This window comes from Cyclopterus lumpus, chromosome 12 (assembly GCF_009769545.1).
Source record: "Cyclopterus lumpus isolate fCycLum1 chromosome 12, fCycLum1.pri, whole genome shotgun sequence".
Classification (NCBI taxonomy): Eukaryota; Metazoa; Chordata; class Actinopteri; order Perciformes; family Cyclopteridae; genus Cyclopterus; species Cyclopterus lumpus.
This window is the reverse complement of record NC_046977.1, coordinates 4475950-4503825: the sequence shown is the minus strand read 5'-3', so window position 1 is coordinate 4503825 and position 27876 is coordinate 4475950. Positions and strand designations below refer to the sequence as shown.

The window sequence follows — 27876 nt, the reverse complement described above, 5'->3', positions numbered from 1 at the left end:
GTGTGTGTGTGTGTGTGTGTGTGTAACATCTGATATTACTTGATGAACCGGTGACACAGTGCAAGTCTGTTCCTCCACTTATCTGTGAACGGCAGGACCAAAGATCCCTCCTGTCCCAGCTCATGAGTCTCTCTCATTCACTCATTGTTGTTGTTGTTTTTCACTTTTTTTTTTTTTTGAAGATTAAAAACTGTGAAAAGCAAAAAGAAAACAAAAAAAAAGCAGCAAGAAGATGCTGCAAATGAAAATGTCTCGATCGGCTAAAGTGCAGGTTTCTGGTGTTACACTGTGTGGTCCAGATTGTCAGGTGGTCCAAGAGGTCCTCACAGCTTCATAGGAGGTGCGATCAGGAATACTCGATAGGGGGGGGGGGGCCCTGAAATGACAACCTGCCCCCCCCCCCCCCATCACACCTACATGCCGCCAAGAGGCTGTGATTTGAGATTGGAAACGGCGTCTCGGTGCGGCGTCAGTCAGTGACGTCTGCCCCCCCCCCCCCCCCCCGAAAGCCCAGCGGCAGGGCCCCGTGAACCTGTCCATGAGTTTAGGTGGAGGGGGGGGGGAGGTCTGGTGTGTGTGTGTGTGTGTGTGTGTGGGGGGGTCAGAGACTCAATTGTTCCGCCGCACAGGGGCTGCAGTCGGGACGGGGGCGGTCAAGAAGGAGTGGGAGGACGCAGGCTCTTGCACTTCATCTCGTCCAAGCCCTTCCAGTACTTGTAGTTCTCCGACAGGTGTTCCATGAGACCAGGCAGGCTGGCGAAGGCTGGAGGGGTGAGGGAGGAGGAGGGGGGGGGGGGGGGGGGGGGGGGGGGGGGGGGGGGGGGGGGGGGGGGGGGGGGGGGTTCAAGTTTAAAATCGATAAAGTACACGTTTCTAAAATGTCCCACAAATAAAAAAACAATTACAGCGACCAAAGAACATGTGAACTTTATTAAAACTCATTTCACACCTGCTATCAGACACTTTCATTCCAGACGAGCTGCTAGGATGTGTGTGTGTGTGTGTGTGTGTGTGTGTGTGTGGTTAGCTCATGTGGTTATTGTTATGTACAGTCTCCGATGTTTCTCCCACATTTAAAAAGGACTCGTGGGGTGAAAAGGTCTCTTTGTGTTTCTCCCCGTGTTGTTTACGTCCTCGTTTTTTCCGGTTCGTTGATGACCGCGCTGCCGCTCTGGAACCGGCGGTGACCCCCACTGTGACCCCCGCTGTGACCCCCGCTGTGACCCCCGCTGTGACCCCCGCTGTGACCCCCGCTGTGACCCCCACTGTGACCCCCGCTGTGACCCCCGCGGTGACCCTGGTGAATTGAAAGCGGCTGCTGCGTGTGTGTGTGTGTGTTTATGTGCAACTAGAATTAAAACTCGACTGCTCTCCCTCTCCCGAGTGCTCATGAAGCCCCCCCCCCCCCCCCATTCATCCCCTCTGCTATTTATTTCCCAACCCCCAGTCGCTCTCCGTCCCTCTGGCATTTGGAATCTTTCCGTGACATCAGAGCCCCGTTGACAGTAAACAAGTTCCCTCTTGGGAGACTGAATTCAGTGGGAATGGGGAGCGGCGGCCATGTGATCCCTCTGCCCGCGATCGGCCGAGAGAAATGAGGAACTCCTGTTTTCATTGATTTCTTTTTGAATAGTATGTGAACAACAGTCACAACTATAGAAGTCCACGTGAGGAGATGAAAGGAAGCACGAGGTCTGTTCACTTCAGATTTAGTTTTGTTTTAGCCAAAGTTATGAAGTTATGAACTTTCATGACCTCTCAACTTAATGTTGGAGGAGGCTCCGTACGTTCACTAACAAGAGAAAACACCTCTGCTTGAGACAATCATCAAAGAGAGGAACAAAGAATGATATTTATTTATTATAAATGGCATGAAGACCCTTAAAAAGCAGCTGAGGAAGCTTCAACAAGCAAATTATTTAACGTACTGAAGTAAAACTTTAAGCTTGGGAAGTGATTCCACGGTAAATATGTACAGGGCTCATCTTTAGGAACCATCTGACCTATATAATTAAATAATAAATACAGAAAGAGTAGTTCTCACCATCCCAGGCGTCAAACATGTCGGTGATGAAATAGTCAATGAAGGAGATCTGGGATTTGGGCACGCTGCAGGTGTTCCGGTCAAACACCGGCATCACCACCGGCAGCCCTTGTCTCTTCTCCTCATCCGTCTGCAGGCGAACAGAGAGAAATAAAAACAATGCTTTTCCTTTAACATGATATATTAGCTCTTAAATGCACTCTTCCCATTAGTGCCGTTCCCACACCTGTGCAAAGTACTCCTCGGAGATCCGGCCGGCCCACTCGATGCAGAGCTCCAGCGGTCTGCAGGGGTTTTGCAACCATCTGCACACTTGATCAACATCCTCTTGATCAGCAGACGGTTCTCTGGAGAGTTCCTGATGTTGGCCGGAGCTTCACAGTCACTGTTCACGCTCTGTAGGGGACACACAAGTCCATGATGCATAGACACATGTACGGGACTAATACATATATATGTATGTATACATATATATATATATATACACAGTATAGTAATATATATATATATATATATATATATATATATATATATATATATATATACTATACTGTGTCTTTACGATCTTTTAATGACAAGTCATAGTACAGGTTTATTTAATTAACTACGGTGAACTAGCTAAAGCCAGTCTCAGAGCTTTGTTTACATTCAATAACAAAGAGCAGGACATTTTAAAGAGACGATGAGCACATGACAGACCTGCCACGTTTGATCTCAAAGCCGTAACACACACACACACACACACACACACACACACTCCACGCTGGTCTCCTCGATGGCCGCCATCGGCTTGTTGATGCTGTTCACGAACTTGCTGACGTGCTCAAAGTGTCTCGTCATCTCCGTCGCCAACACCATGTCTATGATGGCCTGTCGCAGGGTCCGGAACTGGTTCCTGTCAGCGGAGAGGACAAAGTAAAGACCTGGATCGTAAACGCCACACACGCACACGCACACACACACACACACACACCACACACTGACACCACGCGCCCCGCTACCGACCTGTCCGTGTTCTTGAAGATGTTGCTCTTGCCGTCTCGGGCGGTGAGCTGGAAGGCGAGGGCCGCGTGGTGGCTCTCCAGCACGGCGGTGTCGTTGTAGAGGACCGCCAGCTCGCTGCCGGCGTTACACAGGAAGGAGTTGGTCCGGCCCGGGTGGTCCACGTCGTGCACCGCGGCCGCTATCAGCGCCGCCACCTCGTCCAGCTGGTCCAGACTGTTCTGAAGGAGAAAAATAAAACCAGCACGACACACGGCAGTGTCAATAAAAAGTATCTTCAATAGAGACCCGTCTGGAATAATCATTTATTTATTTATTTTCATGCTCAAAAATCAACGGCGGCCTGCAGAAACGTCACCATCCTGGCTGATGAGTCACATATTTATCAGACTTGTACTTTATTCCATACGCCTCGGTATTATTTCAGTTTGGTTTAAAATGTCTAACAAAATGGAGAATATTTTAGCGTGCAAAAGGTTATATTGCAAAGTTATTTTTGCTTTTTCTTTTGCCTTATTAGTGGCATATGACCCCCTCAGTCCTTAGACCCTGAATTCAAATGAGGTAAAACTCTGCAAACAAGAAAGAAAGACATACACAGGAGGAGAAACCGATATCCCTCTTGTGCATTATTTTTTAATCCACTATATCTGTGGTTAGAAGTCTCATGCTAGATTGCGTCGATATAAATAACGGAAGCTATTACATTTTAAAGATATCTAATAGCGTCACAGGTTATGAAAACAATGGCGGGCGGTACCTTCACGCTCTCTTTGCGGAGGAAGTGGGCGTGGCGTGCAGCACGTCCGCGGCGTGCGTGGAGCTTGTGGTAGGAGTTGGAGGAGTGGTAGCTCGCCTCGATGAGCTGCAGCCAGCAGCGCAGCGTGGCGTCCGAGCACTTCAGGAAGTCGCACACGCCGAAACTCGCAAAGACCTTCAGCCCGAGGTAAGTCAGCGGCCTGCAGAGGGACACGCACACGCCAGACTTCACCCACTAACGTCCGGTATCTGTGACACCCCTTCTTTCTTGCATTCTCATGTTTATATGTCACAATTAAATGATGACTATCCAATAATAACCTGCAGAAGCCCCTTTTTGTCTTCCTCCAGGTCTTCTTACCTCTTGTGTGTCGCCACCTCCAGCTCCAGGATGTTGAACTCCCAGCACTCCTCATCGTTCAGCATCTCGGCGATGGGCGGAGGGACGTCGCTCAGAGTGACTGGGATGGCCAGCTGGCTCATGTCTAACACACACACACACACACACACACACACACTTTAAGGTGATTTGACCATAAAAAAGGGGCAAACCGAGCTGTGTGGGATTTTGACGGATGAATAATAATACATGGCCGTGCCAATCTTGGCTCTCTAACCTCTGTATACAGACTCTGTGGAAAGATGGCGTGCGATAAGATTGTTTAGAGGCTCGTATGAGGGTCAGACTCTGGCTTTGGATCGTCCCTCGGTGAAGTGCTCCTGTGACTTTAAATCACGATAACGGGGTTACGCAATGAACTCAGATGGAAGGATTCACACGTCTTCAAGAACATTCATCTGGACAATAACCACTAAAAGGTTACATCATCTCTGTGGTAATGACGGCGACATTAAAACTCTTTCGTTATCTTTTAGAGAATTAGCCGGCGAAGAAAGGAAGGTCGATATCAGAGCTTCGTGAACGTATCCAGACTTTTAGCCGAGAGTCAGACGAGAAGATCGATGCCGCTCTCGTACATGTGCGTTAAATATGACTCTGGGGGTTGGGAGTTGATTAGCTTAGCTTAGCATAAAGACTGGAAGCAGGGGGAAACAGCTAGCCTGGCTCTCTGGCCACGATTAGCATCAACATGTGAAGAGTATTGTGAGAGTATATCAGTTACACAGTGAGTGGAAAGTACTGTGGGTGTGCATTACTTCTATTATCATATTGTATTAATATATATTTATTGGTTCTATAAAACGTACTTTTGCAGAAGACATATTCATTCCCAGAGAGTCTCCGCAGCCCGTCCTGGAGACAAAAAATAAAAAATAAGAAATTGGGTTAATTCATTGTGGAAAAACATGAATTGTTCTTTGGTTCATTTAAAGAAAATCATAGCACATATTTTTATGAAAAGCTTTAACTCAGTTTAAATAATAGGACAAACCCCCCCTAGATTGGTATTTGTTTCTGCGGTCGACCGATGGATATGAAAACTTAATAAACTCCGTTTGCAGAACGACCAACATCTGCGTGCAGTTACCCACCTCATAGTTGGTCTTGTACAACAAAAAAAAAGTATAAACAAAGACTCCGTTGGCACTCGGAAAAACACACACATTTGATTTGGGATGCCAAAAAGATTCAGACGCATGAGGTCAGAACATTTTTACAATGTGATCAAAACATAAAGACTACTCCGAACTTCTCCTTATAAAGAGTTTCGTGCACGTGTACTTATGAGTGAACTCAAAGGCCGATGCCGGGTATCTAACGCGAGGCTCTTACGCTCATGAGCCCCCCGACCAGGTCGTTGGTGTGGGGGTCATCGTCTTTGGCGGCGAGCTGAGGCGAGTAGAGCTCGGTGGTCCTCAGGATCTCCAACACGCGGTCCAGGGCCTCGGCCACCGTCACCGGACTGCTCTCCTGGGCCGCGTTGATGATGTTTATTACCTGGGACGCAGAAAAAAAAAAAAACATCTGTGTTTCTGCAAAAAAAAAAAAACATGCACAAAAGAGCCCTCTGCGAGACGTGCTATATGGAACAGAGCGCTCCTTTCATGGAGGCGTTCATGTGACGCTGGAGAAAAAGAGCTGTCTGAGGGGAAAACGGCTAAAAAAAGATGCTGCTCGGAGACACACGAGCATCACAGGATCACGGGGGGGGGGGGGGGGGGGGGGGGGGGGTTGCAGTAATAGTGGATTAGAAATCCACAAAAATGGTGCTCTTTCACACCAATCCTGAGAAATGTAGCTTCCCGCTATGAATGCAGAAACAATGGGATGTTTGTTTTTTACTGCAAATACATTTTTCTGCTTTAACTTTTAATCCCCCGAAGTGTTTCTCGTGTCTTCAGAGTCGTGTCGGAGAAAGAGAGAGAGAGAGAGAGAGAGAGCTGCCAAATGGGACACAAATAATTATAAAAATGTACTGAAACTGACCGTCGGATGTAATAAGACATCTACATGCGTCTTATTATCGGCGCTAAATTTCCATAAAAGTCTCGCTACTCTGCAAGAAAGTGAGTTTAATACCAGATGGAGGCGGCGAACCCTCCACGACTGGCTCAGAGAACCTGCAGCTCTAATGGCCTCTGATTGGCTGTTGGAACAACGTGCCAAAACGCCAGAATTTGAACGGACGGGTTTGACGCGCTGACGTGAAGCCGCGAGCGTCGGCTGATGAAGATGAGCTGGTTGAGGGCCAGAAAAGAACTTTATTCTTGGTGAAGGTCCAACATGATGACGGCCGGCGGAGGAATGAGCTCGACTGGCATGGCATGACCCCCCCCCCCCCCACCCCCACCCTCCCCCCTGCTTCTTTAACTTAACGTTGTTTGCAATATATTATTTAAAACTGTTTCCCAAACTGAAATTTGCCAAAGAATAAAACATTTTCTGATTGTAAACTGTTGGCAATATGATGAAAATGATGTTATTCCATTGTATATTTAATAAATGATCATATCAATATGCTTTTTCCTGTCATTTTCAAGATTTTCAAGATGTTTTCTGTGATAAATTCAGTAAATCTAGGCTTAACAGTTGTTGACATTGAAAAAAACTCACTCTGATCACTGAGGATAATGCGTAAAATGTGTAAAATATAGATTTTTGCCACAAAAATGATCCATCATCAAAAAAAAAAGAAAAAAAGTCTTCAATTTGACTCAAATGGAGAAAAAACATGCAGAATGTTAGTTTGTTTCTATATTCAGTGCCAAATAAAAAATAAAAATTACCAATGTTATTTTTTTTTGAGTACCTTTGTGATGGGAGCCTCGATAGTCATGGAGTGAATCCGGGCCACGGAGGAATATCTTCGATTCTGTAAACTGGAAGCTGCAATAAAAAAAATGAAATAAAAAGAATCATGAAGGTGAGACTCATTGATCGCCATAAGTATATTATAATTAACGTCTCCCTTCATCCAGACCGGTCTCACCGTCACTACCGCGAGAGCTGATGGACCTGGCGTCGATGGAGTCTTTCCTCCGGTCCCGGTGACGTAGAGAATGGCACTCTGCAGAGGGGCGGAGGGACGGGATGCACTTTAAATGTACAGCATGTTCAGACCGGACGGGGTTTAGATTGAAATAACGGATCAGTTTGCCCCAGTTTGTGCCTCGGGGGAACCGGCATGAACCAGAAGCATCTTTAAAGACATATTATCTTATTATCTGGATGATACAATAGACTTTTAAATCAGTTTTCCCAAAGCTGCATGAATATGTCGTCCAAACACAGCTGCACGAATACGCCCCATTTCATTATGCCATTATTATATTAGGTCAATTTAACATGTGGCGAGGAAAAGAAAACGTTGCATTGAAAACAGGGAATAGATAAATCAAATTAAATGTGTGCCAACAAAAACAAAACAAAACAAAAAGGCAAATGAATAACACAATGTCTCCTTTTTTAAACATAAGGATTTAATTTTCTTTATATTTACACTAAAATATGGGCTCTGTGATTCAGATGTGATCTCGCCTGACCTCTAAAGCACGCTGGCCTACAATAATCCATAATAATCCAGCCGTCCAATGAGGAGACTCCGTCATCATTGCGTAATGTCTCGTGGAGAGTTACCTGACTGGGAGTGTTCCCCGCCGCATCGCTCCTCCTTGTTGAACTTGTGAACCTGAGCAGGAGACGGTTAAAGCACGTTAAATTGGAGTCTACTTATTTACACACTAATTTATTTCATTTGTTAGCTTCACATTCACATCTGTGTGTCATCGTGTGAGTGACAGTTCTGTAATATGTTTTTTTTGTTTATTTTTTTACCATTTTCTCTCATATTTATTAGGCAGCATTTTTGTGAATCTTAAGGTAACTTTGAGAAATATATATATATAAATAAGAAAATAAAAAAATAAAAAATAGAAATATATATATATGATTATTTTTCTTATATATATATATTTTTTTTTCTTTCTTATATATATATATATATATATATATAAATAAGAAAAAAAAATATTTATTTATTTATTTTCTTTTTTCTCTCAAAGTTACCTTAAGATTGACAAAAATGATGTCTAATAAATATTATGTAAAAAAACATTTAAAACATTTACCATTTCTCCATGTTTATAATATATATATATATTTTCATGCAGGTGACAATTCGTACAGGACATCCTGTTAGTCGCGCTGAGGTCATGTAGGTAGGTATGGATAAGTAGAGCCGGTTTAATCCGGTTAGAGGAGATTTCCCTCACCCGGTGACTCACCTGCACCGTTACATCCTGCTGACGGTGCACCGTGCACATTTTTCACTCCACGTCACTTCAACACAGTTGCTTATTTTCTCTTTTGACAGCCCCCCCCCCCCCCTCCTGCACCCCTCTTTAACTGTACGTCTCTCAGGTCTCCAGTGTGCTGAATAAATAGGATTAAGACAGTATAAACATTTCTAATGACATACAAGGTTTCCAGATTGTTTTTGCTGGCTACATCTTAAATGGTCTTCTTGGGCTGCGAAGCACAAACACATCTTTTAAATAAAACATTTTTTTTTTATTTTGAATGAACTTGACTGAAGCTGGGAACTTTGATGGCCCTTTAATTGAGAGGGAAAGACAAACACAGAGCGACCGTAAACCTGCTGCAAGTCTGGAGTGCTTGGACAAACACTGCGAACCAAAACAACGTTATGAAATGGAAACCGCGGCCCGCGGCCAAAAAAAACGTCCGGGTGGGGACAGACGAGGAATAACGTGGAGTTTTTAAGTGCTCGGAGGAAAATGTCCTCCGGTCGGCGTCAGGTAAGGGCTCTCCTGAAAAGGCCCTCTGTGGCCTTCGGGTCGTCTCAGTGGAGACACGGGACGGGGACTCACGGATCATTCGGGTTTTCAAATGTCACCAAATACTAACTTTTGTTCTCACTTTGCATCATGTAATGTGGGATGAAAAAGGGGGGGGGGGGGGACACTCTGATAAAACCGCTCTGTTTGACACTGCATGATTCAGGTCGTGGTGGGAGGAGGAGGAGGGAGGAGGGGGTGGGGGGTGGGGGGGATCAGGATTCCCGATCCTAAAAGCAGGAACGAAACGCCATCTTGTCTTTTGGCAGGCAGACGCCAAACGGCTGACTCACCTTGTGTCCACACGAGAGAGAGAGAGAGATAGAGAGATGAGAGAGAGAGAGAGGAGAGATGAGGAGAGAGAGAGAGAGAGAGACAAAGCCGGTCTCTGTGCAGCTTTTTGCCCACGGGGGTATAAATAGCCCCCGGCGCCTGGCTGCTGGCCCTCTCGTGGTGGTGGTGGGGGGGGCCTTAGCGGGGGTATCATGGTGCTTTAGCCGTAGCTTAGCGTAGCTTAGTGTGACGGCGGCGGCACACCCTGCTTCAGAGGCGTGTCAACCCGAATCTGGGGGCGCCTGCGAGGCTGCGTATACCCGCTCAAGTATTTAAAATATGACACTCGCCGTTCATTCGAAGTATTCATGCAACTGCCGGCGGAGTTTCGCAACCCGGTTGGGGCTCGATCACTAACGGCAGATTTAAAATGTCTGCCTCAGGTACCTGAAGATATGTATTTTCCCACTCTTGTGATAGAAAAAAAGTCATAATTTCCTTGACCATAAAAGGAGATGGCCTCTTTATCTGTGTCACACACACACACACACCCACACACACACGATGTCATCACACACACCTCACCTGATTATTGTTGTCAATGTGAGGTCTCTTGATGGCCACGAAATGTCGAATCTTCCTGTTTGGAAAGCGAGACGAGATTTCCGTCAGTCATTCAGCACTTCTGGGGGTAAATTCCCCCCTTGAGCACTTTTTTGGGGCCGATTTTGATCGTAGCTTACCCTCCTTGGCCGAGGACGGGCGTTATCTTCACGTGCTGCTGGACGCTGTCGCCCGACTTCTTCCTGGCGTAGTAGATGCCCTGCCACTCCTTCAGAGACAAGGCAGAGCAGTCAGGCAGGTGATACAGCGGGGGCGTCCCCCGGGGTGGATGGAGGCACGTGCCCGGACTCACCTTTCCCTTTTTAATGCAGGTGTTGATGGTGTCCAGCAGGTCGACGCGGTTCTTGTCGCTCTTGGGGAGTTCGGTGAGTTCCTTGCCGATCAACTCCCCCTTGTGGTAGCCCATCATACGCTCGAACGCCGGGTTCACGTACTGGGGGAAAAAAAACACATACACCATCCTGCAGCTTTAAAAAGGGGCGTGTCCCTTATGATATATACACCAGTGTTCTTCTAGTTCTAGTTTTGGTCAAAGTATGTATTAAAAACGTTTCCCCACACATGAACTAAGGCAGATTTCTGCACGCCGACGCCGCTGCATGTACGGTACGACGTCACAGTCGGCGCATTACACACAGCAAGCACTTACACTATTATGGATTTTTACATCGTTATGGCATTTAGACATCCTCTTTCCGACGTGGAACTGAAGTGGAACTCATTTTACCCCAACAGAAGACGGAAGTATACAAACAAACCCACTTCAAACCCACCCGGCTAGCGGTAGCGCTCAAATCCTTCGTAACCTTATTGCTCGGATAAGATTTTAGTTTTTAAATGTCCATCCTCCCAACAGGCTGGAGAGTACGGCGTGGTACCTGAAAGAATCTCGCTCCTTCTAGCCCTGCATGCCTGTGCATGCCTGTGCATGCATGTGCATGCATGTGCATTACCTGTATTATGTGGTCCTCACTGGTGATCTCCACAGCCTCCTGACAGTGCTCCAAGGCCGTGAAGACGGAGTTACAAGCCCTGCGGGGATCAAATGAAGCCGCAGCATCTCAGGATCAGCAGCACCGACACCTTGTATACGTGTCTGACCACTAATATGACTGCAGGACTATGATTAAAGGTACCGTACCTGAGTTTGAACTGGCAGCGCACCTCCCCGTGCTCCATCTGTATGAGCTCATTGCAGCAGGCCGACACACTGCTGCTCTCCACAAACCTCTGGAGGCCGAACCGGGTTAAGCGGTGTGTTTGGAGGAGGAGGAGGAGAAAGAGAGACAGGGGGGAGTGAGTCAGGATTTACTCAGCAGCCACTTGTGTGTGTGTGTGTGTGTGTGTGTGTTTTTTTTGTTGCAACCACCGAACGCCGCGGAACAATCGGGCCCTCGGAGGCTCGATGAAAAGCAGGATATCACACTCGGCCTGCAGGAAAACACACATTCAGGAGGGGGAAAAGGCGACGTACCCGGTTAAATCCTGCACAGAGGAGAGGAAGAACGGATGGCTCGTCCTGGTCGGCCGGTCTGCACAACGACAAGGAAAAGAATCGTTAGCGGCTGCAACCGGGGTGCTTCGAAAACACATCCATCGACCAGCGTATGTTTGGCTATGAAATAACGAATCATTTGATCTAAACCTCTCTTTTTCTAAACCTCTCTTAAATCCCTGCAGCAGGCTCAGCAACGAGCGTGAAGGTGAAAACTAAAACAGAGAAAAGTGGGGACGCTTTTATTCTGTAGCCGGCAAGGTGACGAAAACAAGCATACCCAACAACCCGCTACAGGGAGGAGAGAGAAATATTGTTCTTTTTTTATTTATTTTTGGTGGGCCCTTACAGACTGAAAGGAATATAAATACTTAGGAAATGGACAAGTATTCTAACTTTTGAAGGCAGGGAGTGTCCACTTAAAATGGTTAAAGGGACTCGGCGTCTAACTGGTGTTCGGCATTTAACTAAAGTTGTATATGCCCTCAATATAACAAGTGTGTTTTTTCACATTAAAAGCCTGTCCACAAAAGAGAAAAGGCTGCCACTTTTATTGTGAAAATCTGAGGAAGTGTTGAGTTCCGTTCACGGATAACTTGATATTGATCAAAGAAGTGTGAAAAACATCAAGGCAACCTGTAAATATGGAGGAAGTCTTGAGTTTGCATTAACTCGTAAATACTGCTTTCTCTTTCTTTCTTTTTTTACTTTGAAGCAAAGTTTTCAGGGACTATGAAAGAATAACTGCACAAAACACCTCCAACACGGGTGTTAAAGGCTTCAGAAAGGTAAAAAAAATACAAAATACAAAATAAAACTCACTTTTGCGGCACAACAGCGAGAATAACTGTGTTTTCGGAGGGCTTCGTTGCGCGGATCAACCTGGAATTAAAAAAAAATGCGGATTAAAAAGTCAGTAAAGATGATGTCATCGCCACACAAGAGGGAACGGGACCTTTCTTGACTCAAGACTCAACAGGTTTTAGACCACAAAAGCCACGTTGCTGGAAGAACGTACGGGAAAGTGGAGGGGAGACAAGAGGAGGAGAGGAGAGGAGAGGAGAGGAGAGGAGAGGAGAGGAGAGTAGGAGGAGAGGAGAGGAGGAGGAGCAGGGGGAGCAGGTGAGGAAAAGGAGGAGAGGAGTGACGGACTGAGAGAAGAATGAATAAATCGGACTGAGAGAGGAAATAATAAATCCCTCAATAGAAATACTTGGTCGTGGCTTTTATGATGACTTTGGATTGGTTCCTAATAATAATACAAAATATAATAATAATAATAATAATAATAATGTCTGCAGAAATAAACAGAAGTAGTTCTTAGCTAAACAATAATAATAATAATAATACATCTATTTTGTACCGCGCTTTAAAATGTATTCAAAAAGGCACTTTACAAGGTAAAAACTGAAACAATGAAAGCAATTGCAAGGCAGGGATATGACATTATATAAAGAAAAACAGAAACATAAAAAAAAGGAGAAATGAGGATATTCCACAAACTTGCGAGGATGCCCAGAGGGACATCAACCATGGGACAACACACGCCCCTTTGTTCACAGAGGTCAAACAGCAGACGCGTGTTCAGCAGTGTGTTTTTGTGCAATAATCAGATTGGTTAGGCTTCTTCGTCACCTATAATATTCGCCGGGGACTCAGTGAGAATACCTTTACTTTTTAAAATGTGTAAAAACACACACTTCGTCCTGCGTAAATCTTTAAAAGAAAATGGCCATAACAACTAACACCTGGCGAGAACAAGGATGCAATGAGGTTATTCTGCAGGCAAAAAGAGGTTCATGAAAAAGAAGCCGGGAAAAAAAAACAGACAAGAAAGAAAGAGAGAAAGAGAGAGAGAGAGAGAGAGAGATTCCTGCATGTGCGCTACTCTCGGCTCCCCCGGGCCACCGTCCAGCTTTACCCGTCAACAAACAAACGCACCGGTTCAGACTCACTCGAGGAGTGCCACTCTACTTCAATGGACACTCGTGAACTGTGACATCCTCCTCCTTTTCACAAGCAACAAGCAACAAGTTTGAGAGCAGCAGCCATCAGGCTACGATAGAAGCCCCGCAGTGCCTCCAGTGAACACCAGGAGGTGCCAACGAGCCCTCAACTTCAGCTGCATTACGAGCGACTGGTTTTCTGGTTTATTACTAGTTTTAAAGTAGAAACCTCGTAATCTAAGCCCCGGTTGAAGTGAAGGGTTTCATGCTCATGCATGAGAAATAATCAGAGCCTTTTTTTAAACCCTTAGTTTAATGTCAAACATGTGTGTTGAAAAATGTCAAACAGAAAAGAAGCCTGTTGCAAGTTCCTCAACAAAGCTCCAGGCTAACCTTTCCCACTGGGAGCACTGGTGCTGCTTAACGAGAATTCCTGCAGCACCAGAACATATTCATACATTGTTTTTGACCCGTTTTATTTTTTTTTAAGGAAAAATCACAAAGTGAAGAAGGACTTTGTAACTTTGTTTTTGAAAAGGGGAGGCTATACAAATACTGTTTATAAATGTTACTTTTTAATCACGCAATTATTGCAATGTTGTTGATGTGGACGGCACACACAAACATATTCCTGATTTAAAAGTCACACGTGCGTACCTAGTTATTAAGATTTTGTTGCACGGTCTCCCAAAATAGTGGCGAAATACGTCAAAGATTTTTGGGGAAAACACGAGATGATCGATGCCGCTCTCATGTCTCCATGGTAGATATGAAACTACAGTTGGTTAGCGTAGCTTAGCATACAGACTGGAAACAAAGGGGAAACCATATCCTGTACATAAGAACGAGACGTAGTCACTGTGACTCCGCCCCTTGGTTTTTAGACTAACATTTTGAAGTCGGTGGTTTGGCATTTAGGCCGCCGCCATCTTGGTTTTTGGAACCAGAAGTGAAACAAGAGTGAGGGCGAAAACACGGCGTGGGAGCAACCTGTCAATCCCCTTGTAGCCCCGCCCTAAAGCATACTCTACTTTATGGTCGAGTTGACTCTGAATGGATCATCATTTTACTAAATGAACATCAGAGGCCATAAACTCATGTTTACAATGTTTACTGAGGGAATAAATCAAGAGAGAAGTAGAGTCATTATATATAGACCCCCTGGTGGTCAGTAGAGAGAATGCAGCTTTAAGGCTTTAAGGTGCTTATGCAACTATTTATTGGTGTACGAGTTTTATAGGGGCTGGAAGGTGGATTTTGTTACCGGTCTTTAAGCTAAGCTAAGCTAAGCTAACCGGCTCTAGCGTCATCTTTACCACACAGACAGACATGAGCAAACCTCAACAAAAAAAAAAAGCCGATTTCCCAAAAACGTCTATGAGAAACCTTTTTTCTCGGGCAGGGAGACAAAATGAGAAACGAGCGCACAAAAGGCTCACCGGCACGCGTCTTCGGGCTCGAAGTAGCGCGAGTGGCGTCCGTCGATGACGACGATCTCGTGGTGCTTGTCCAGGAAACTCTCGACGGCCGACTCGGGCGTCCGTGCGATGTTGCACCTGAAGCCGGCGCGGTCGCAGGCCCACCAGAAGGCGTCGCTCTGGCTGTCCTCCTTGGCGAACACCAGCAGCACCTGAGGAGGCGGAGGAAGGAATGGACGCCCGAGGTGAGACGGACGACCACGGTGATAATTATAGGAGACCCGTGTTAGCGGGTCCTCACTACATTTACGACTCAGGCAGGACATTCTCCAGAGAAGCACACATCCAAGGAGCCGACTTCGGCTCTATTATACACTTCTGACACCGAGGCTACAGTACAGGGCGGCCGACTACCACACCATCTCTAAGACCTACACGACCTAAATGATGGTCTGTTTATGATCATTGAGGAGAAGCCACTTTGTTAAGGTTTGAGTTATACACTGTGGGGCATTGTAGCTAAAAATATATTCATTTTGAAAGCAACCACAATAAATGGAAAATACCAGCTCTAATTTAGTTAAAATTTATGGTTATGAATAAAAACTCACTTTCTGATCTTGAGCAAAACAAGACTTTGGCATTGCGCATTTTTGTCATTGGCATTAAATTGTCTTAAAATAATATACCACAATTATTTCTGGGGATATATATACACACACACACACACACACACACACACATCCAACAAAAGAAGTTATTGTGAGTAAGTTTGTTGTCTCACAGCAAGAAAGTACAAAAAAGGTTTTCACCGCTGTATATATATATATATATATATTTGCATCTTCTCTCTGAGAATGAGAGGATTTTCCTCCCACAGTCACATGACGTGCACGGGGGATTTGAAGACTGGGAACTCTCCATAACTGTAAGTGAGTTCCTCCGTCTGCTGGTTTCCCCATCTGGTGGGATGGCAGCTTGCTTTGCTCATTGCACGCTGGGACAGACTCCTCAACATGACCCTCAATAGAGCGCATGAATGAAGACCACCTGGGCTAAAGCGACCACGTCACGGTAACGTCATAGTAACGCCGCGGTAACGTCATAGTAACGCCACGGTAACGTCATGTTAACATCACAGTCATGCCACGGTAACGTCTTCTGCCACTTAAGAGTCGTTCCATCAATAAAAATAAAAAAACAGCGGCACATAAATCACAAGTGAGTTTTAGATCTCGCACGCACGCACGGACACACACACACACACACACACACACATCACATATTCTCGTCAATATCTTCTGAGACACAACAATAATTTAGAAAGAACATTTTGCAGCATGGATTTTAAAGTTAAATGCAGCAATTCGAGAGCAACGCAAAGAGATCCATTAACACCGTCGTGCTCTGGCCCTTTAAACTGTCAACATTTAATCATCAGAAGAAAGCGATGATCAAGTCGAGCCTCATGTTGCATTGGACATTAAATAATTACCTCTTTTTGGACTCGGAGCTTTTAACCTGTGACGCTAGTTCAGTATGTATTGGTTTTGTTTCTTACCGTTTCTCGTTTATATTGGTGTTGCTTCTAGTGTTTGTTTTCAACCATGTAAAGTGCATTGAGTACCACGCTGTACAAATAAAATGTATTATTATTATTAAAGCGCCTCCGTGACCTCGCAGATAAAAATGAGTTGAGGCCTCTCCAAACCGAACTGGACATCTGGAGGTAAGACGGACTGGAAGACAGAAAAGAACAGGTGAGAACGGCAGGAGGAGGAGGAGGAGGAGGAGGAGGAGGAGAGAGAACGAGCGAGTATTGGCGAGTGCTTGTGAAAGTCCACAGCCTTTGATCCCGTGCTGGCTTGCGTAACCGTGGCACCGCTCTGTGTAACCACGGTGCCAACGTGTGAAATTCCACACGCACAGATCTCTGGACCCGCCACCCAAATATGCCACCGGCGACGAGCCCTCTTGGGGGGGGGGGGGGGGGGGGGGGGCGTTACTCCTCAAACCCCCACCCCCGGGTGACGTACACGCAGTCGCCAAGGAGGGGGGGCATTTAAACGCCATCATGGGGGTCCGAGACCTCACCGGTCACGGCACGCAAACGAACGTGTGTTTACACAATTACTTAAAAGACGCAACTAGAACTTTAACATTCACCACCATCTGTCGTCTTGAATGCTCTTTTATGCTCTCGGCTTGTAGAATCTCCTCCTTAGAAATAGATGATATTTAATTTACAAAGATCCCTCTGAACAGTTCAATAAGAGAAGAAGAGATCAGCGGTCAAAGAAACGGGAAGTTTAGCATCAAAATGTGTGCAGATTTCTTGTTTCAGTCAACCTTATTGTAGCCGTCAATAAAAAACACGCGGTGACTGAAATATATACTCATAAAGTTATTTTTGAAGGCGAGACACGGCTCACGGTTTGTATGTAACCGCCGTGCATGGCTCCAGACTGAGAGGTCAGAGGTTAATCCGCCGTGTTTGCACAACCGGGCCAGATGCCATCGGGCGGCAGGAGGTTCCCAAACTCAGAGAGGTGTCATCGGGCTTTGAGGATCTCTATCTGTGTGGGAGAGTATCAGAGAGCACGTGAAGGACGGCCTTCGTGTGTTCTGCTCTCTCACGGGAGAAACTCACACTGCACTGACAGGATGCTTTGCATGTGAGAATAGTCTGAGTTTATTATTTTTCCAATTAACTTTCTGCTGATCTACTAATTGAATAATTGACTTGGCTCTAATCACATGCTCATATTCATGTAAAACACGGTGGGTACTAAAATGTTCAAAAGGAGCAGAATGTCAAAACCTTTGGCTGAAAAACCCTAAAACACACAACGTGTGTGTGTTACTTGTATGTGCAACGAGTGCAACACATGAATCATCAGGGGAGGAGGGGGGGCGGGGGGGGGAGGGGGGGGGGGGGGGGTGTATCTGGAGAGCTTGAAACTCTCCAGGGCTAGAAATGTCAAGGAAAACTCACTATGCTAATGTAATGCATTATTATTATTATTACAGTATATATATATATATAAAAAAGAAATAAAATAATATTTATTTATTTATCTATATAAATATTTATATATCTATTATATTTATATATATATATATATTAAAAAATATATATATTTATTTATATATACATAAAAATAAATACAATAATATTTATTAAAATAAAATAAAAAATAAATAAAATAAATAAAATAAATAAAATAAATAAAATAAATAAAATAAATAAAATAAATAAAATAAATAAATGTCACACATATTCCTGTATTCGGCGGGGCGGATAAGGAGGAGGAGGGGCCACACTGGAGCGGAGCTCAAACCCAGAAGACCTCCCTGAAGATGGGTCACACTCGAGCAAATGAAAGGAAAGCGCCTCCTGGAAGCAGCGGCTCCCTGGAGGTCGAGGAGCTCGTCACCTCTCAGGGTTTCTTTGTTGCGTAAGAGTAAATCTGACAAGCACATGGCCGAATAATCCCTCGCAGGAGGACGAGCGCAGGCAATCCTCGACTCTGCCCGACCTCACCTTGGACTATTCCAGAATAAATAAAGAATTCATTTAGTTTTACCTCTAAAATCAGAATCTTATTCACTTATATGTTTTTTTTTATTATTGTGAAGCACTTTGCAACTTTGTTTTGAAAGGCGCTATATAAATAAAGTTATTATTATCATTATTAATGTCCTCTTATAAAACGTGCTCAGCTCAGTGTGTAGATCGTACAGTGGGATATGGTATAGCTATAATGGGATAGCTCCAAATCATCGATGATTTATGTTATTTCCTACATTTTAATTTCAAAACAAAACAAACTAGGGGAGATATTTATATTGTATTATTATTATAATATATTATTTAAAGGATAGGTTTTGGACTAAAAAGACAACCTATTCCTCTTGAAGCCTCATTTAAACTCTTGAATATATTCCTTTGGGCACAAAACAAGGACTTTTGGTTTCACTTCCACTTGAGACCCGTTTCACTGCTCTATGGACACCTGACTTGACAAACTGTGAACTGGCCACAAACAGTCGTATGGGTGATCGCTCCCTCATGGAAATGACAAAGTTTATGTAATTAAGTAATGTTGAATACAACTGGACATTAAAGAGTAGGAGAGTTGCTATTTTCCTCTTCCTGTGGTGTATGTATGTACTGTATATATATATATATATATATATATATATATATATATATTGTGCTGCAGTGAATATTATTATTGAGTCGATGAAGACAAAGTTTACAGTAACATACATTATTTTAAAAGAACATTTTTATAATTTGACAGAAACTAGGGGGTATCTAACATCACCATTAAAGTTCATGTAGAGCTTAAACAATTAATCAACTAATGATAATAAATGAATAATTTTTCAATCAAAAATTGTGAATGAAAAGTCAAATATTCTCTGATTTCAGCGTCTTCCAATACGAGTAATTTGCTGAGCGCCTCTCACCTGAATGGGCTCTTGGGTCAGTCTCATGGGTCCGACACATTCTTCTGTAGCTGAAACCTGCAGGAAAACAGACGAGACGACGCGTGAACCACAGCAAACCACGCACGTTAAACAACAACAACAACAACATCAAGCTGCAAAGACTTCTTACCATTTTACCATTCATGTCCAGAAGCATGGTGGCATACTGACTGACTTCAGCTCCTTTAATCTTCTCCCTGACCTCCCTCTCTCACGTCTGAGACTCCATGCACCAATAAGAAGTACAACAGCCTCTTTATAAAAAAAAAAATATATATATATATATTTATCTATCTATCTAGTTTCTTTACTGCAGTGTCAGCCGGAGTGAAGCCGTCCACTGCGAACCTCTTTAGAAGGTATTAGCAGGCAGCCGCAGACTGAACTCACAGGTTTACTTGGATAATCCCACTGCAGGAGCATCACACCCTGAGCTGGTGTGTGTGTGTGTGTGTGTGGTGTGTGTGTGTGTGTGTGTGTGTGTTTCGCAGCCCGGCCTCATGCGTCACTCATCACACACATGCTTACTCCACACTTTGGACACACAATGAATCAGCGGTTGTGTTTACGGCGACGCTTCAGCGGTTCACCGCCTCCGACTCATTTCTCCCCGGCGAAGTGTTGTTGTGTGTCGGGAAGACGTGCAAACACGTCGGTAAACACGTCGGTAAACACGTCGGTAAACACGCGCTCATAATGCACACAGGGAGCGCTCCGGATTAAAAGGTCTCTCTCTGCAGCGGGAGACGCATGTCCAGGAGGCGTCCACAGAAAAGAGTACCGAGGGATGGAGAAAGAAAAACTGCATGACGCGGTGGAGACCAGGTGGGGACTCGAACGCACGCCGCTCGTCAGCGGTTACTCGACCGGCCGAACGTCAGCCAGAGATTTGGGGGCGCTCCACTTTAAGATGTTTGAGTAACGTGCATCTACGTTGCTTCAATAGAACATTATGATATCAACAAGGCAGCATCAGTGTTGGCATGCGACCCAAATGATTTAGTTCCTTCTAATGTGAGGCCTTTTACACACACACACACGTATTGTTTGAGAGTTTGACCTTTGACCTCCAAGATGGCTCCAATTCATCTCTCTAGTGAGCCATCGAGGTATTTTATGCAAGATGTGTGCTGCTCTATAATGCACTGACTTTGTATTCACTTTTATGATCGTATTAATTATGTATAGAAATATATAGTAAACGGTCCTAAACTCAAAATAAGACTTGAGCCCATTGACACAGGATGTATTAATTCTGTCTTTTTTTGTTGTTGTTATTTAGAGAGACACTTTGCCTTTTAAGTGTTATTAGGGACCGCCCCCTCAACAGCTCTCTTCTGAACGGGAACGGGAATTTGTGTCGAGATAAACTATCCGTCTCTCCATCAAGCGATTTAACCTAAATGATCCGTTGCTGTAGAACCCGTCACTCAGCGGAAAAGAAGCCGATTGATCAATTATGTTTTCATGGACTTTAAAAAAGGACATTAAGTACCCAATAATAAAGTCTCAATGTCTCACAGCGAAGCAGAGAGAGGGACAGCTTCACGATGTCTGCACGTTATTAAAGAAAAGAAAACACTTCCTGGAGCTGCTCCACAGTAAAAGGTATAATATATATATATATATATATATTATATCATATCACTTTCTTCAGCTGATCTTTTACTCTGGAGCAGCTCCAGGAAGTGTTTTCTTTTCTTTTACGCCCCGGTGGAGAGAACATCCCTGATCAGGTGAGTCAGTTGTTTGTCTCCGAGTGCAAAGAGATTCTTGGAAGCGTGAGCTGGAATCACTTCCATGTCGTCAGGTCGGAGAGACGAGGTCAAACCAGGAAGAGACGACGAGCTACAGCCGTCAGGAGGAGGGGCCAGCAAGCAGCTTGTGGTTCAGTGTTGGGAGGCAAAAGACTGAAAAAAAAGAGGAAAAGCCGAGGGGACCGGATCACCGTTGACAACCAGAAGCAAAGACTCCAAAGATGTCAGAGAGAGGGGGGGGGGGGGGGGGTCGAGGGTTCGGCTTCATGAGTAATTGTGTTTTACTTGAGGACGCCGCCGCCAGATGTGAAGCAGAACAGGAAGGAAGTGCAAACGGGGACAGACGATGCAGAAATCACTGAAGAGTTTGGAGGGAGATCAGTCAGGGAGTGAGGAGGCGTCAAGAGACAAGAGACTCGGAGATGAGGCGAGTGGTGGAGGTGGAGGTGGAGGTGGAGGTGGAGGTGGAGGAGCGCGAGAAGGCCGCTGGTTACGCTCCGTTCATGAGGATTCAGACAACCGAGAGGGGAGATATGGAAAGACGTTAAAAAAAAGTCAGAGGACGTTGGCGGAAAGAGAAAAAAAGACCGGAAGTAAAAAGTCGACGCAAAGACACGTTTTGGTATTCGTGTTTTTAAAATCGGTGATTTGGAAGCTGAAGATTTACATAAAAAAACATTGTTTTTAAAGTTGCAGAAGATGTCGAGTAGTTTACGTGCATGAAATCACAACGTACTGCAAAGACACTCAAAGAGCTCCATGTAGATTAGCTATGAAATAAAGAGAAACAATAACATTGGTAGTGCACGTCTGATGTACGTCGTGCACTGATTTCTTGTATCGTTTAAGCAAAACATCAAAAACCGCACGCGACCGCATCTAATGTGTTGGGACTGATCGTTTCGAGGATCTATACAGGAAGTATACTGTCGCCATGGAGACAGAGACAAATATCTGTTTATATATCTGTTTACATTTTGGCAAATTGGCTTCAATAAAAGTATGCAGAACTAGCCGTCGGCAGTTCCTCTTTACACAGGAATCATAAAAGTCCCCATCAACTATCAATGGATTAATTTGACATGTGAAAAAAAAAATAATAATAATAAAAAACGTGAAGATTCTCAGGCACAAGTTATATATGGATTTTAAACTACCTGCTAACATCATAAAGAAGTTTTCCTCTTGAACTCATATCAGCTCATTCCATTGTTCTTGTGCCGTGTAAATAAACCCTTAATTACTCGCTGGGGCCCAGGTACGTCACGTCACTGCATGTAGTGTATACACACACACACACACACACACACACACACACATTAGGACCCAGATTTACCCCCCCCCCCCCCTCAGCATGTTTCATGTATTCTCTTGAAGGTGTTTTTTATCAACGTTTACAAGGCTGTCAGATTATAAAGATGACAAGTGAGTTTACATTATGGCCGGAGAACAGAGAGAGAGTTGTTTACACTCGCGGGCCAACGTCGAATCATTATTGAGCGAATGCATTTCTCATCTCGACCGTGTGTGCGTGTGTTTGTGTGTGTGTGTGTGTGTGTGTGTGTGTGGCTCATACTTTGAAACTCAACAGACTGGAAATGAAATGATACAGCGTGACGTTATTCTGGTTAAAGCCTCTGATCTCAGCCACGGTGAAATGTTAGTGGACACATTTCTTCGTACTTGGCAGATAAAAGCTTTTCGTCGTATCGCTGTTCGCATGCGTCTGGCCTGCACGCCGCGACCGCCATCTTCCTCGCCCGGAGGGCTTCTTTGCACGCCGTGAAGTCGAAATGAGCTCACGCTGATCCAACTGATGGCGTGACCATGCTTTAGGGCGGGGCTACGGGGTGATTGACAGGTCGCAGACTCACGTTTACTGGGGGAAATAAATCAGGTGAGAAGTAAAACATCATCTTGTTTATCATCACATGTGTTGTAGTCATATACAATCAATTCTGTCTGACATCATATTCGACTTTAATATTTATGTGACCTACTGTTTGGTTGTGTTATGCTTACGTAATCTATCAATAATGTAATCAGTGTAAAATCACAGCATTAGTGGAGCTCTTGTCCAGTTAACTCGACAGATACTTCCACTTATGACTCATTTTTGTACGCAGGCTAATCCTTGTGAATAAAACTGACTCATCTATTAATGCAATTTGATATTGGGTGTTATTCCACTAAAACTGCTTTGCACGAATCTGGTTTTGGAATTCCTCCCCGCTCCCAAAAAAGTCATGCATCATCTGACTTCCGTGATAAAAGTGCCATCATCTCCGCTACTTCATTTCAAAATCCCCCCCCCCCCCCAAAAAAAGAAAAAGAGCAAGGAAACATGACATTGATAGAACTCCGCTCCAGTGAGATAACGTGCATGTAAACACACACCTACAGGAACTTCTTTCACATGTAAACAGTTTGTCCCGGTCCAACATTTTAACTATTTTCCACTTCACAGTCTGGATGAACCCCCCCCCCCCCCCCCCCCTCTTTACATGCAGACTCAGACCGTGTCCAGACCACGTCGGCTGAAACAAACGCTGAAACAATAACAAAACTGGCAAAAATCTTAATCATAATTACTCTCTGTGGGACAAAGCTTGACTTTTATTCCCGATGCCGCTGCATTAACATGTCGATTAAACCTGTGAGACGGATTGTGGGAAAGTCTTTTTTTTTTTTTATTGCCGGATCTGGTTTATAAGCTTCTGTACTGGAAGAAAAATGCTCAAATGCATCTGAAATAACAAAGAATTAACACCAAAAAAAGGCAATAACGTCAAAACTGATGACATACAGACACGAAGCATGCTCCAGCAAACAAAGACCTAAATCAGGTCGCGGTTTGGCCCCGCCCACCTCCGCCTGGGCAGGTTTGGGATCTTTCCAACACTGAGAGAGTGTTAAAAGCATTACAGCGTAACATTCCACAACCGTGTATGAGGTAGACTGTATGGCCAACAACTTTTACAGTAACGGTACAGCATTACTGTAAAAGATGCGAGAGAAACAGTTGAGGCTCAAAACTGAACAATTGAAATTCAGAATGGACTTTTTAAGGTTGCTGAGAACAATAATGTTAAGTGTTACAGGTTTTTAAGGTTAGCTTAAGGTTAAATTAACTCCAGCCGGATTATAGTCGATGCAATAATTTAGAGTTGCTCATCTTTTTTAAAACTGACAAAACAGCGTCAAAAATAAACTACAATGTGCAAAATGTGCAGCTTTAACACATGAAGCATAGACTTCTATACAACCAGAGGAGTCGCCCCCTGGTGGTCAGGAGAGAGAATGCAGCTTTAACACATGAAGCATAGACTTCTATACAACCAGATGAGTCGCCCCCTGGTGGTCAGGAGAGAGAATGCAGCTTTAACACATGAAGCATAGACTTCTATACAACCAGAGGAGTCGCCCCCTGGGGTCAGGAGAGAGAATGCAGCTTTAACACATGAAGCATAGACTTCTATACAACCAGAGGATCGCCCCCTGGGGGTCAGGAGAGAGAATGCAGCTTTAACACATGAAGCATAGACTTCTATACAACCAGAGGAGTCGCCCCCTTGGGTCGGAGAGAGAATTCAGCTTTAAGACACGTCCGCTTTGGCTTCACCAGAAATTGCCGCATGTCTACACTCAGCTTTAAAGATACTGTGATTGTATAAACCAACAGTTTTCAAAACATGTGCTATAAATCAACAGGTTCTTTCCTCAGGAGTGTGATGTTAGTTTATGGAACATCTGTCCTTTGACTTCCTGTTACGATCCGATTCAGCGACGCTGCATCGCAAACAGAGTTTTGATTAACTGATGTTTCTTTTGGTCTGTTGCTCTGCTATTTGTTGACATTTCAGTATTTTATCACTTGTCCGCCATTTCTTTTCTAATATGTCTTTTTGTTTGCAAAAATAAACAGAAAGCCGACGGAGACAATCAGTTTACAAACACAAGAACACACAGAGATGAAAGCAGTGCTATATTTATGCATCGCAATACTTTTTCTCCATTGCATATGAACAAAAAGATGTCAACACAATTCTGGAGGAATAATATTTGAGTGTGGAAGACGCAGACGGATGAACTGAGCAGAATTCCTCTGTTTTAACTACACACACTTGTAGAGCCTCTCCAGAGATATCCTGACAACATGACATTAAGAACAAAATTCACAAATGTCAAACGATACGACTTCTTTTAAACCAAATGTCCAGAAGCACAGTTTACCAAAACATGTTTAAAGTGTCCTTTTGTGAATCCAGGCCTGAGGGGGTTAACGTATCCTGAGGGGCGACATGATCATCTGCTCCACTACTTCTTAACAAATCACAGCGTCATCCTCTGGGGGCTCGATTATAAATACGAAGAAGTATTTGTTCACATGCTCCTCCCATGAGAGGGATCCATCAACAAGTGAAAGAGGCACACAAATAAAAGTGACAAGACGAGTACACAACACCAGCAGCTCGTGATCGTCATGCTGAGGTCTGACTGGATGAAAAACACATTAAATGGTCACCGTTTTCACCGTTTTCACCGTTTTCACCGTTTTCACCGTTTTCACCGTTAACACTCGCTGCTTCAGTGAAGTGAAGCGCGTCTCCCGTGTTACCGGATTGTTGCGTGTGGAAACTCGAGGTTCACTTATTAGATTTTTTTTCTTGACTTCATCCCTTGAAGACGCTTTGAGAAGGACGTTTTTTAAAAAAAGAACAAAAAAGAAAAGAGAATTGCACTTTGACTTTCACATGAATGAGACATATTTTTCATTTCTTAATATTCATATTTTCGCTTATTAAGCGCCGCGTCTCCAGTGTGCCAAAATTGGACGACGTCTCCCAGTATTTGTGAACCTTCGGCGTGGAAGAGCAGCGTCCGGTGGGAGGAACTGAAGTCGACTCAAGAACACGAGCGGTCAAACCACAGATGACCCTTTGACCCTTTGCCCTATTTTGAGGCACGCGCGCTGTCGCTCAAGGACGAACCGAGTGGATGCCCGTCTTGGCTCACCCGACCAAGAACCGTTTGCCATAAATAATAATAAACAATAGATTTCTCGGTAATTTCAGCAACATCACGCCAGCAACACTTGTAGTGAAGTTGCTTTTAATGCAACACTTTACTGTAATTCCTTGTATTCATTACCAGGATGTAATAAATGGTTTATTACACCCTATAATCGTGAGCAGATATACGTTTTTTTTATGTCCACCAGCACCCATAGAGGCCGGTGTACGAACACAACAAATGGCAATATAGCAGTTGTAATAATGTCAAATATGTCCATAAGTTCTAATTAGTGACACTTTACAAAGTGTGTATTAAACCATGTATTACATGTGTAATAAAGCCATTATAATATGGAGGAGCTCAACTGTAAAACCACCTTGATCTCATTGCCAGGTTGCCAGGTTGTGGAGTATGTGCACCTCCAGGCCACTATTTGGTGTAAGGGTGGTTATGTAACAGCTGTTGAGGGACTAAAGTTCTCACCTCTCTAATGAGGAGAAATAGTAAAATCCTGCTTGTCCAACCGAACATGCATCAATTGTAAAAGTCAGGACAATAAAATATTAATTCTGCAAGCCCATCTTTCAGTTATTACACCGCATCTTTGACAGAAACAGCTCATGCATCAGATCACACGTCCTGTTACACGTAGTATCACCACTGAAGTCCGGCTGAAGGAGAGGAGAATGAACTCAAAGGCATCACAGAAATGTAAATAAAGGCGGAGGCCTCCTCCTCCTCCGGTGACAAACAAACAAACAAACAAACAAACCGACGGGCCTCTTCACGTGTGATTCTCCCACTCACGACTCCAGGTGATGATGCTGTGGCACGAGCCAGCCCCCCCCCCCCTCCCCCCTCTGCACTATATATACCTTGACGCCGGTGTGGCTGGTCTGCGTCTCGGCCTCGATGCGGACGTGCGCCCCGCCGCCGCCGCCGCCGCCGCCGCCGCTGTCTCCCTGCGATCGCCGCACGAGTTGTTGCGCGAGTGGCGGCTCTGGTAGGTGATGACGGAGGGGATGGTCTCGGCCGCGCGGTCTTGACGAAGAGCCCGTGCAGCGTGGCCGCGGTGCCCTGGGAGATGGTGGTGGTCTGGTGGGGGGAGTTGGATTCGTCCGAGTCCCGGCAGTAGATCACGCCGCTCTGAGAGACGTGGATGCTGGGAGCGCAGCCCATGCCTCAGCGACGCCGCCTCCGGAGTCAGATCCCCCCCCCCCCACCCCCCACCCCCCTCCTCCTCCGCCCGCCTCCTCCTCCTCGATAATAAAGCACCGACACTCGGGTACCACCGGCCCGCACGCAGGCTGCCGTTTCACTCCGGGCATTGGCTGCGGGCTCGAGTCGCTCTCTCCTCCGCACACCTCATCAAGGAAGAGGGGGGGTCGGAGGGGGGTGGGGGGCTACTGCAGGATCTCGGATGTAGATATCATATTCAGGACAAAAAGGTGCAGGCTATAGTCTAGAAGCGTGGCCTGGACTGCGCGCGCTACAGCGTGTCTATGAATTGAAGACTAAATAAATAAATCTAGACGGACTGAACCACCTGGCTCCTCTTCATCACCTCTTGCTTCATATCCGGCTTCGCGTCTCATCCCTCGGCGTGTGGAGACTCCAACTGGCTTCATGAAACCTCCTCTTGTGTCTCTTACTTTAGTTATTCTGCCTGCAGATCATTGGCCACGGTCCATCCCTCTCTCTCTCTCTCTCTCTCTCTCTCTCTCTCTCTCTCTCTCTCTCCCTCCAGAGGGGTCGTTTACATGCTGAATTATGATGCTAGTAATGG

General features: G+C 44.9%; 1 protein-coding gene across 1 annotated transcript; it reads right to left on the bottom strand.

Moving 5' to 3' along the window:
- Positions 1-653: 653 nt before the first annotated feature.
- pde8b (phosphodiesterase 8B) lies at positions 654-27269 on the bottom strand. The gene is given in 27 exon segments (XM_034547227.1): positions 654-763; positions 2045-2174; positions 2271-2345; positions 2348-2440; positions 2807-2939; positions 3050-3267; positions 3807-3835; positions 3838-3871; positions 3873-4005; positions 4167-4290; positions 5015-5060; positions 5541-5705; positions 7018-7094; positions 7198-7275; positions 7845-7896; positions 9923-9977; positions 10081-10169; positions 10254-10394; positions 10915-10993; positions 11103-11191; positions 11436-11493; positions 12279-12338; positions 14842-15032; positions 19297-19353; positions 26966-27040; positions 27043-27128; positions 27131-27269. Coding segments are annotated over 27 exon segments (2616 nt in total).
- Positions 27270-27876: the final 607 nt, after the last annotated feature.